At 40.7% G+C, this 12,203-nt stretch overlaps 2 protein-coding genes across 4 annotated transcripts in view; one reads left to right on the top strand and one right to left on the bottom strand.

Annotated features, from left to right (window-relative positions):
* Positions 1-9,185, top strand: part of RNF19A (ring finger protein 19A, RBR E3 ubiquitin protein ligase) — a 93,330-nt gene extending 84,145 nt beyond the window's left edge. The window contains exons 12-13 of the mRNA XM_063709409.1: positions 8,403-8,554; positions 8,666-9,185. Of these exons, the coding sequence (XP_063565479.1) occupies positions 8,403-8,554; positions 8,666-8,776 (263 nt within the window). The 3' untranslated portion in view covers positions 8,777-9,185. The remainder of the gene's footprint in view (positions 1-8,402; positions 8,555-8,665) is intronic.
* Positions 1-12,203, bottom strand: part of SPAG1 (sperm associated antigen 1) — an 84,347-nt gene that overhangs the window by 16,688 nt on the left and 55,456 nt on the right. For all 3 annotated transcript variants that reach the window (XM_031013654.3, XM_031013655.3, XM_063709408.1), the window contains exons 12-14: positions 11,943-12,042; positions 5,518-5,670; positions 630-796 (exon numbers count right to left, since the gene is read on the bottom strand). In XM_031013654.3, the coding sequence (XP_030869514.2) occupies positions 630-796; positions 5,518-5,670; positions 11,943-12,042 (420 nt within the window). The remainder of the gene's footprint in view (positions 1-629; positions 797-5,517; positions 5,671-11,942; positions 12,043-12,203) is intronic.

Below are 12,203 nucleotides of genomic sequence, written 5' to 3'. Positions count from 1 at the left end.
CTATTCAGTAGGCTGAGGCAGGAGTATTGCTTGAGCTTGGGAGGTCGAGGCTGCAGTGAACCGTGATTGCGCCACTGGACTCCACCCTGGGTGACAGAGCAAGCCCCTGTCTCAAAACAAAACACAACAAAAAACGCTTTTACATGTATACTAGTAGGACACAGGAGGTATGTAGCAACTTCTTAAGACCATGTAGTTTTAAAGAGGGAGAACATAATTCCAGCACTTTGGGAGGCCAAAGCAGGCAGATCATTTGAGGTCAGGAGTTTGAGACCAGCCTGGCCAACATGGTGAAACCCTGTCTCTACTAAAGAAAAACAAAAAAAAACCCACTAAAATTAGCCTGGTGTGGTGGTACATGCCTGTAATCCCAGCTACTCAGGAGGCTGAGGCAGGAGAATTGCTTGAACCCAGGAGGCAGAGCCAAGATCACACCACTGCTCTCCAGCCTGGGCAACAGAGCAAGACCCTGTCTCAAAATAATAATAAAATAAAAGAGGGAGAACAGGGACTTCACTTAAACCTAGGTCTGATTCTAGAATTAATGCTCTTATCTCTCTGCTTTACTGTGAAAGTACACACACAACTCAAGGTAACCTTGAGAAGAAATGAGTGCAGGCATCCCCCACCTGTGATGCCCTGCTGGTGATAGCTGCTGGAGTCTCCTGCTTGTTTTGAGATCATCTCTTTTGCCGGATGCCAAGCTTGCAGTGGCACAGAAGCAGGCACAGCAGGAATAGGTGACAGCTTCTCCCGCCAATTTGGTCCATCCAGCGCCATTAAAATTCTTGATAGCCTAAAGAGAAAATGAATTTTCTCTGTTGGTCATTTACTTTGCTTTTTATATTACTGAAGGTCAGATTAAGAATAAAATTTGCAAATGCTATGCAAATGTGTACTTCCTTGTAGAAAACATGCAATCCTGAGCATTTTCTGTCCATATAAACTGTTTTCAAAAAGATATTTACAAGTTGTCATAAATGATGCAACTTAGACTATTTTTTAATCAAAACAAAAAAGACATTTTTAATTTGTTAAAAAATTTTAACATATACATAATGAAATTGTATTTTTTGAGAAAGTTAAATATTTAATAAAACTAAAATTTAGGAGGTCTAGAAGAAATGTCTCCTGTAATATTTAAAATCATTACTAAATTGATAATGTATTACTCTTGAGAATGATCAGAAGTATTTTAGAATTTCTATGCCCAAACTGTACATTATGATAACCACATTACCAACTACTGTGGTTGACAACAGGTGTACAAGACTGGCTGCCAACACTGGTAAGGGCTCGCTGTCATGTGAATAATGCTTTTTCTCAAAACACTTACATGTGGTTAAGATACTCTTTCTTGCTCTATATTTTTTTCATCTCTATAATTATCAGTTTATTCTTTGTTTGTTTTGTTTTTGAGATGGAGTCTCACTCTGTCGCCCAGGCTGGAGTGCAGTGATGCGACCTCGGTTCACTGCAACCTCTGCCTCCCGGGTTCAGGCAGTTCTCCTACCTCAGCCCCCCAAGTAGCTGGGATTACAGGCACGTGCCACCACGCCCAGCTAATTTTAGTATTTTTAGTAGAGACGGGGTTTTGCCATGTTGGTCGGTCTGGTCTCAAACTCCTGACCTCAGGTGATCTCAGCCTACCAAAGTGCTGAGATTACAGGCGTGAGCCACCGCACCCAGCCCCATTTATTCTCTTTTCATATGAATAAAGAGAAAATACAAGATACTAGATTCTACTACAAGGGCTTTTTTATTAATGGCATTCACTGATGGCCATCATAAAATTTACATTAATATCCTCAGTGATCACTTTTTCATTATTTTAAACATACAGAATGTCATAATTAGATTTAAAAATAAAATTAAAAATTACGTCTTTTGAACAAATCTGGTTAAAAAGAACTGCTTCCTAAGACTGAATTGGTTTACCGGCAATTAGCAGAATAAATTCAAGTTAGTTAAATCTAGTCGCAACTTTTTGTGTGAAAAACTTTTATATTTATATATAGACAAATGTAATGCACATAATTTCCCTACAGTTTCTTAAATTTAAATTTCCATAGTGATCTCTGGTTATAATAATTGAATCTTATGCTTTAATGTAAAAAAAAATTTAAATTAATGTATAACCACCCAGAATTGCAGAAGAAAAAGAAGTTTCAGAAAAAAGAATTTTCAAGCAAAACTTATATTACCAGCAGAGAGGAAGGAAGAAGCAGCTGAAAAGAGATGATGTGTTGCCAGGGAATAAATAAGTATATGCAGGGAAATTTAACATATAAGATTCCTGGAGAGGAAGAGAGGCATATGGTTAATGGAAGACAGAAACAAAATAAATACAGATGTTTAAATTTAAAAAAAAAAACTTCTGCTGTTTAATTTTCCATAATGAATTGGAATAGATGGAAAAGCAAGCATAAATGTGGGATTCACAAATAAGAAATAGTGAAAAATTTTAAACAGATATTGTATATAAAAATATACATGGCAAAACCAAAGCCTCCTCATCAACAAAATATCAACAAGAACCATTCAATTAAAAAAATGACTCAGTCTTAAAAGTCAATTACTTTAAATGAACCTTCTTGAGTACATATAACAAATATAATACAATCTTCAAAAAGTTAAACATAGAATTACCCAGCAATTCTACTCCTAGGCATATACGAAAAGGAACTGAAAGCAAGTATGCAAACAAAAATTTGTCCATGAATGGTCACAGCAGCACTGTGCACAACAGCCAAAAGGTGAAAATGACCCAAATGTTCATCAACTGGTGAATGGATAAACAAGATGTGATATGATATATACATGCATATAATGGAATGTTAGCCATAAAAAGCAATGAAGTACTGATCCATGCTATGCCATGGATGAACCCTGAAGACATTATGCTAAGTGAAAGAAGCCCAACACAAAAGGCCATATATGATTCCATTTAGATAAAACATCAGAACAGATAAACCCATAGAGACAGAACACAGATTGTGGCTGCCAGGGGCTGGGGGGAAAGGAAAATGGGGAGTGGCTGCTTACTGGGTACAGGGCTTCCTTTTGGGGTGGTGGAAATGTTTTGGAACTAGAAAGAAGTGATGACTGCCCAAGATGGTAAGTGTACAAAATGCCACTGCATTGTACATCTTAGTTAATTTTATGTACATGAATTCTACCTCAATTTTTTAGAAAAACTATAATGCAAAAAGGTCAGAAATGTCAGTAATCATGTTCTCTCAGACCCATTTCTCCCTTCAACCATTCAGCCTACTATTAATTAGACTTCCTAAAATACCTTTTCATCAGGCCCTCCTCTCTGCCAGATACTTCCGGTGTCTCCCCACTTTCCATTTCATGATAACCTCTAACACTGTGAGAAGATCTTACTTTCTCCAGCTCTACCTTGAAAACTACCAAGCCGAGGATGGGGCGAATTAAAAGCAACAAGCAATGCCCCAAAGCACAGGAGTGAACCCTGTGTTCTCTGTTTGAAAATGCACTCATTTTTATTGAGGACGTCTACTGGAGGCAGACACAGGAGGCAGTGCAGCGACAAAGATGAAAAAACACAATTTCTGACCTCAGGGAACACCAGCTAGAGCCACAGGAAAAGAATTTTACACAGGGAGACAGCAAACATGAAAACAATATAGAAGCTGGGTAATAAAAGAGGGCCCAGTGTTATGGGGGCACTGAGAAAGGGAACCTAAGGTGCACCTATGGGGTAGGGAGACAGTGGATCAGGGCAAGTAGTTTCCTAGAGGAGGCAAGTCCTCTCCTGATAGATGAGAAGGAATTCAAAGACAAAAAGGAGAAAGGGCCTGCAGGCACATAAAAGGAGGCAGCAGATGGCGCACCGTGGGGTGGCTGTGCAGCGCCAGGTGAGACCGCCTGGTCAAGGCCAAGGAAGCTCAAGGTCAAGGAATCTGTGGGTGCCAGAGGTTCAGTCTCATCTCACCCCATCACAGATTATGGATGTATGTCCCTTTCTTCTAGGCAGGCTGGGATCAGACATGTTCCCTGTGACTACCAAGAGAACGGTTGTCACCTCTGCCTATGTATCTTTCCAGCAGGGCTAGGACCACATGGGAAGGTAAGGTCTGATTTTAAAACTTACCTTGAATTACCATTCTCATTTTCGACAATTTTGTTTAAGGTCTCTTCATGTTCTCTCAGCATCCTTCAAAGCCCCCTTCAAGTGCTCTCTCTGCAACAAGTTCAGCCCATACAGACACAGGTGGCCTGGCCTCTCTGTGATCCCCTTCCCCCAGCCTGGGGATAAACTGCTGTACAGTTTCTACCCAACTATATTCTAGTATGTTTAAAGACGGAGACCATGTCATTTTTTTCCCCTTTTTTTCTTTTTTGAGGGGAGCAAGGCCTGGTCCACTAGACTAGCACGGGGTACAGTGTAACATATAAATATTTCAGAAGTTACACTTTAAGCAAATGGGATCAGAAAATGTCATACATAACTAGAAATGTTATCCAACTAGTTAATTTTCAAATTTCACCGGAAAGCAATTGATGAAGTCTGGAAGTTTTTACCTTCCCATTCTCACGCTGGGGGTAAATAGGTCATAACATAAATTAGATCCAAATTCTTTGCTATTTCGCCATTATAAATTACTATTCATCCTAGATAAGTGTCGATTTACAAGGGCATATAACAGAAATATCTGGCAGGCTCATGAAGACATCCATTCTCCTCAGGAGAAACAAGATATATGTTTCCACTGACAGATATGGTGCCAATGAACACCTGCAAATCCTGTGGGAGGAGAGGATTCAACACACCAGTTTTCACCATATTTTTGGATCTTATTCTATAGCTAGTACTGATTTATTTATTTAATTTTAATCTTTTTTTTTTGAGATGGAATCTTATTCTGTTGTCCAGGCTGGAGTGCAGTGGTATGATCTCAGCTCACTGCAATCTCCGCAGCCTGGGTTCAAGCAATTCTCCTGCCTCAGCCTCCTGAGTAGCTGGGATTACAGGCGCCCACCACCACACCTGGCTAATTTTTGTATTTTTAGTTGAGATGGGGTTTCGCCATGTTGGCCAGGCTGGTCTCGAACTCCTGACCTCAAGTGATCCACCCGCCTTGGCCTCCCAAAGTGCTAGGATTACAGGCGTCAGCCACCGCACCCAGCTACTAGTACTGATTTTATGATATCTATGTAAATACCCTCTTATCACCACATATATTTAAGCAGCACATATGAGTTACATCCTGTGTGACTAAGACCAAAAAAAAATATTGATTGAACAGTAATAAATGGATCAGAAAACAAATACAAAGGCATTAGAGGACAAGTCAGAATGAATTAAGGGAGAGTCAGAAATTAATTTAAGGGAGAGAACCATTTGATGTAATGGAATAAAAGAAGGCAATCATTCAGGTGATAAAAGTAACTGAGAAAACATCTATATTTTGACATGTTCTTGAAGGAGGGGAAGGGAAAAACAGTATAAAACAACTAGATTTTAGGTAGCTGCCTCAGATTAATTACCTGTTAACACTGTCATTTGCTAGCTGGAGTCCACAGTCTATCTGCAACACTGTTTTATAATCCACATAAGCTTTCCCATACTGCTCTAGAGTTTCATAGGCCATCGCCCGCCTCAGAAGAGGTTTCATAGAGAATGGATGAAGTTCCAGAGCCCTAAAGAAGACAAAAATATTACATACCATTTGTTTTGAAAAATGCTCTTTCGTTTATACTTCATTGAATAGATACTGCAGTACTGAACTCTCAAATACGTACACATCCGAGACTTCGTCTTGGGAACCAGGCAACATGCCAGAAAGGCAAACCCAGAGTAAGAAAGCAATCATATTTGTGTTCCTTTCTTTTAAAGCAGTAGCAAAGCACTCTGCATTTACTCTTTCCCACTGAGCCGGGAGCTCCCTGGCAGCATGCCCTGGCCTCCCCAGTCCCCTAACAGAGCAGCATGGCACAAGGCACACAGCAGGGTTTCAACAGATTGTCGTTGACAGATTAAAATGAAAATTCTTATTTGCACCTATGTATTTAATAATAAAGTACAGAACCATAAAAGTTGCATCACGTGTTGAAAATCGGCACTCTAAAACTTATTAGTTCATTATGATTCACTTGCTGCAAAAGGGCTTCAAAAACAGACCAAAGGGGAATCAAGGAACTAAACCTACAATGATTTCTTCTAAGTTATGAATTTTCATCTTGCACGTTTTAGTCTATGAAGTGTTTCCAATATCACTAAAGATGTATCTCATGGTTGTGTTTTTTGGTTTTGTTTGAAGTGTTTAAAGCTACTTCAGCATTTAACGTACTTCATTATATTCTGAAGTAAAACAATAAAAAAACTGTACATATAATCCTCGATTTACAATATGGTTATGTCCCAATAATCCCATGGCAAACTGAAAATATGTTAAGTCAAAAGGCAGCACAGAGTCTTTGGTTAAAGAATCACAAATCTGTATTTATGAATGAAAACTATAGTACTCTTGGTTTTAACAAAATCAACAGAAGCTGCAAAGAAGTCCTCCATGCAGAGATCCTATGAAGAGCCTCCTTTCTATATAACCTAACTAACATCTGCACCAGACTGTCCACATTGAAGATTGTGGATTTATTCTTTCAACTCATGCTATAAGCAGTTAATATATCAAGTATTTAACTTTCCAGGAAAGCATGAGCAAGGGCTGCTTTCTTTAACTTGCTGTTTTTCCAATACTCTTAGAAATCTGCTGTCTATTCCTGTCTACAATGATTCAGCAATGAGGAAACATTGACAGAGTATCTGCTATGTGCTAGTCACTGTAGACTTCCCCATCTAATCTCACAACAAACCTGTCAGGTAAATATTAATATGTTCATTATGTGGGTGAAGAAACAGAAACATGAGGAGTGATGTGCCCACAGGTCAGTTCTTTCTAATGTGAGCTTCGGGAAGGCAAGGGCATTGCCTGTCCTGAGCACCACTATATTCCCAGTCCTAGATCACCTGGGTCATGAGAGGCACTCAGCAAACTTCTCTGTGAGCCCTCAAAAGCCTACACTCTGCCTACCGCAGTACACATACAAACACTGCAAATGAAGGAACTCTGAGTCATCTGCCACTCAGACCACATCATACAGATACTCAGCTGCACTTGTGGGAGCCCTTCTGGCATATCATGGAAGTTACTCTAGAAATGCTGTTAAACCTAATCTGCTTCACTTCTCTGAAAAAATAACCAATTTCACTCTGCCTAGGTGTTAGGATTGTGAGTGATTTTAATGATAGTCTTTGTGCTGTGCTAGTTTTTTCTTAAGTTTTCTATAATAGGTAAGTGGTTTTTTAAAACAGTAAATGTTATTTAAAATATAAAATTAAAATCAAGTAAACATATTTCAACACTAGACAATAGATCTGTGGGCATCAGGATCTGTCACCTGTACCACTGCCTTAAATTCAGCTTAGTTTAATGTTTAGGTAATATTAACTCTATGAGCAGAGTCACAACCATGTGACTACCTTCACTTCACAGAAGACTTCCAATGACCAAGGTGCCATTTATCTATTCAAGATGGCCTTAAGCCAAGCTTGGGATCTAAAATTGATGAGATGCTGTATTAATTTTTAGCGCTTTCTGCCCAGTAAATTTTTTTCTTTAACCACAATCCTGAAAATGAATATGAACTTATGAATGGAAATTCCATTAAGGAAAAAAACCACCCATGTATAAAAATAAGCACAGAAAACTTTTGAAGCAGAGCTTACAAAAGAGGCTATCTATTCAAGGTAACACAGTTAAGACCCTAAAAAATCTTCCAATTTCAAGACTGTGAGAGTAGCAAAGATAAGAAAAAGCAGGGAACTGGCCAGGCACGGTGGCTCAAGCCTGTATGTAATCCCAGAAATTTGGAAGGCCAAGGCTGGCAGACCACTTGAGGCCAGGAGTTCAAGACTAGCCTGGCCAACATGGCAAAACCCTGTTTCTACTAAAAAAAATACAAAAATTAGCTGGGTTAGGTGGTGCACACCTGTAATCCCAGCTACTTGGGAGGCTGAGGTACAAGAATCGCTTGAGCCCAGGAGGCAGAGGCTGCAGTGAGCAGAGATCGCGCCATTGCACTCCAACCTGGGTGATAGAGTGAGACTCTGTCTCAAAAAAAAAAGAAAAGAAAAGAAAAACGAAAAAGGAGAGAATTACTAGGCAACATTCATTTGTATTTAGTCTGTTGAAATGTCCTCAATGGAAAGTCACCAAAAGATTTTTGGTGTGGTTTAGATAAACCAAAAAGGTTCTGATAGATGAGAAAAGTGAAGTATTTTAGCTTATAAACAATTACGAGTATTTTAAAAGTTGTAAAATGATGGCTTTCAAACTGAAGCATCATAACCCCTTTTCATGTTTCACCTGGAGGTCTAAAAGACAGTCATGGAGATGCTGTGGTGAGGGGAGAGGCCAGGCTTAGAGACCTTCAAGATCTTCAACACCCCCCCCAACCCCCACGCTGCACTCCAAATGGCCACTCTCCAAACACACTCCTGGAAAACAACCAATGCTCCTCAGAGGTAAGACATTTAAAATCAAATGGTAGTTTTTCCCAAAATACATCTAAAAATTATTTTCATAGGTAAAATTTTCTCCTCTTATTTTAAATTTTGCCTGTTTTTCTTTCTCAGTGTTTGACTCCTGATACCACTTATCTGGTGATAAGAACTTTTGGGCCAGGCACAGTGGCTCATCCCTGTAATCCCAGCACTTTGGGAGGCCAAACCAGGTGGATCACTTGAGGTCAGGAATTCAAGACCAGCCTGGCCTGCAGCATGGTGAAACCCCTTCTCTACAAAAAATATGAAAAATTAGCCAGGTGTGGTGGTGAGTGCCTGTAATCCCAGCTACTCGGGAGGCTGAGGCAGGAGAATCACTTGAACCTGGGAGGCAGAGGTTGCAATGAGCCGAGATTGTGCCACTGCACTCCAGCCTGGGGGACAGAGCAAGACTCGGTCTCAAAAAAAAGAACTCATGGAACTCTCCAAAGAGCAAAGATAATTAACTGAAAAACTAAAACAAAACAAAACAAAAACACAAAAACTCCCTTTAACATGTATGCAATCTGTTTGAATATAGTCACTTGAGCTGAAAAGATGTTCACAAAAGCACAGAGTGGCTTCTCTGGCATTAAAACAAGATTGAGAATCACTGCTTTAGTGTAAAATCACCCCCTGCTGGGCCTCATCTCCATTTCTCTTACACTGAGACTGGTAGGCCGGCTATCAAAGAAAACATCTGAGTAGGTCGGTCTCTACGGAGGTCAGCACCAACCAGCAAGGCCAGGTTCCTTGCCTAGAAAACAGCTCTTAGGTTAGCACAACCTACCTAAACCGACGCCCACTTCCCTCTCTGGTGAGCCATCTCCTACCCTCCCCTTGGAGAAGCCCCCACTCTAGCCTCCCTGGACACCATGGCTGGAGTCCCATACTTGACTTTCTCCTCTGTCTACACTGAAACACAGCCAATTTTGGCCAGTAAATGTTAATCACCTTAGAGGATCTCAGGTGACGACAACACAAATCCACTCTTTTGCAGCAGCTCTAATGTTAGGGGTCTCAAGTTTTAACTAAAGTGTCCTGACCTCCCTCACTGTGGAAAGGCCTAAAACAAGTCTGAAGGGTAATGTATTAGAAACAGACACTTGAGCTGAAAGGATGTTGGCTGCAAATCACCACGGGCTTGGTATCCAACAAATTCACATGGTCTGGTCTGTTAGTTAAGAGCACTGGTAAAAGCCCTTAACAACTGGCTCTCTGGGTAAAGAAAAAAGGAGGGGTGGGAAGCCCAGATTTGTGGCATTTGCTCATTTCATGGTACTAAACGGTATCCCACCATGGCAGATTTCAAAATACCAACTTGACATCAACCAGCTCACAAAATCCTGAAAAATGTAATGATTGGCGAGTGTGAGCCAGCACAACTGAGGATGCGGTCTGATGTCAGGCCAAAGAGAATATAAGTATTATTCACTTCAAATTTAAATATGTAAAACTGGCAAAAAAATTCAAGTGCCTCAAGGCCTTCTTTTTAAACTTAGGCACAGATACTAGCAAGCTTTACCCATATCAATAAACTGGGCCGGGCGCGGTGGCTCACGCCTGTAATCCCAGCACTTTGGGAGGCCGAGGCGGGTGGGTCACGAGGTCAGGAGATCAAGGCCATTCTGGCTAACACTGTGAAACCCCGTCTCTACCAAAAATACAAAAAATTAGCCAGGCATGTTGGCGGGCGCCTGCAGTCCCAGCTACTCTCCAGGCTGAGGCAGGAGAATGGGGTGAACCCAGGAGGCGGAGCTTGCAGTGAGCCGAGATGGCGCCTGGACGACAGAGCGAGACTCTGTCTCAAAAACAAAACAAAACAAAAAAACAAAATAAACTGATACAGCCAATGAAAACAATAATACATTACTCACCTTATAAACAGTGTCCACATAATTTACTGTTCAAACTAGAGTTTCTGAGAGTGTTATGTGAGACAACAGGAGTAAGCCAGAGCTGTGTTAGTCAAACTAGGACATGACTTCTTCTTTTTTAGATGTACTAATAGTAGCTTCTTGCCAAAGGGCTTCTTATTACTTAATGGTGGAAAACAATGTTTTATTTATGTAGCTATTTACCATCTAGGCAGGTAACTTATTGAGTACCACGGGTGACTATTATGCTTCGAGGGGTACGAAGCTGTATAAGACAGGGTTCCTCAGAGGACACCAGAGGCTGGAAAGGGTAGGGGGAAGTGGGGGACAGGCAGAGATTTGTTAAAGGATATAAAATTACAGCTAGATAGGAGGCACATGTTCTAGTATTCTATAGCACTGTAGGATGACTATAGTTAACAATGATACATAGTTTCATATATATATATATGAGTAAAGTTTACAGTCTCTTGTCTGTTGCCCAGGCTGGACTGCAGTGGTGGCATCTCTGCTCACTGCAACATCTGCCTCCCAGGTTCAAGCAATTTTCCTGCTTCAGCCTGCCAAGTAGCTGAGACTACAAGGGTATGCCACCACTCCCAGCTAATTTTTGTATTTTTAGTAGAGACTAGCTTTCATCATGTTGGCCAGGACGGTCTCAAGCTGACCTCAAGCAATCTGCCCACCTTGGCCTCCCAAAATGCTGGGATTACAGGCGTGAGCCACTGTGCCTGGCCACATCATATATATCAAAGCATCACTCAGTACCCCATAAATATGTACAGTGATTGTCTATTAAAAAAAGAAAAAACATGGTTCCTAACCTCGATGTGTTTAAACCCCCTTCAGTGGATAACAGGACTTAGAGGTGTGACCGAGTGTCTGTAGGTGTTACAGGCCTGCAGATGACCAGGAAGTCTAGGGCACCCAAGAAGGTGAGAGAAGGGGTAGCTGAGCAAGAACTTCAGAAGCTAAGATGTGCAAAGGGCATTACCACCATTAGGGGCAACATGGGCAAGGGCTCAGAGAACAGGGTGGGCGAGAGTAAGCAAGTGGTCCAGTAGACCAAACGGAAGGAGAAACTTGCTTGGAGGCAGTGTAGTGACAGAGAAGTTTACAGTTATTTCGAAGCCAATACTGAGCCATTAAAGGCCTGTTGGAAACAATCTGAACAAAACAATGTTTCAGGAAAGTTATTCTGATGCCGCAGTGGATTGGAATTAGTTATCAGGCTTCTGCAGTAGTCTAGGAGTGATATGAAAAGAGCACGAATTAGGGCGGTAGCAGTGGAAATGAAAAAAGTGTGCACAATCTTCTATAACTCTCTTCATATACGTAAGATAATTTATGATTTTTATGCATCAATCAATTAACATACCATAAAGCTCTTAAGAAATTAGATCCTTAGGCAGAAAATTTAGGATCTTGGATATTGCATTCACCATAATGAAATTATAACAATCTCTTGACAAACCTGAAAACGTGCAGTTTACCTGTTACAATCTTGAATGCAGCCACTGCAGTTTCCTTCTTTTAGGTAACATGCTGCTCTATTTGAATATAAGATACTTAGATCATCTGCAATTTCACTTCCTAAAAATCACATTTAATTAAATACAGTTAAAATCCATTAGCAAGATCACAGTTCACCAGAATTACAAGACGGCCGAGGTCTCCGGTGGGGTGGCACTGCAGTCCTGCAGACTGATCATGCAGAACTCCACGGAGCTGCTACCCGCAACAGCCACCAAGGG

Source organism: Gorilla gorilla, chromosome 7, assembly GCF_029281585.2.
Source record: "Gorilla gorilla gorilla isolate KB3781 chromosome 7, NHGRI_mGorGor1-v2.1_pri, whole genome shotgun sequence".
Taxonomy (NCBI): domain Eukaryota; kingdom Metazoa; phylum Chordata; class Mammalia; order Primates; family Hominidae; genus Gorilla; species Gorilla gorilla.
The sequence above is the reverse complement of the archived record's forward strand: the minus strand, read 5'-3'. Positions and strand labels throughout refer to the sequence as shown.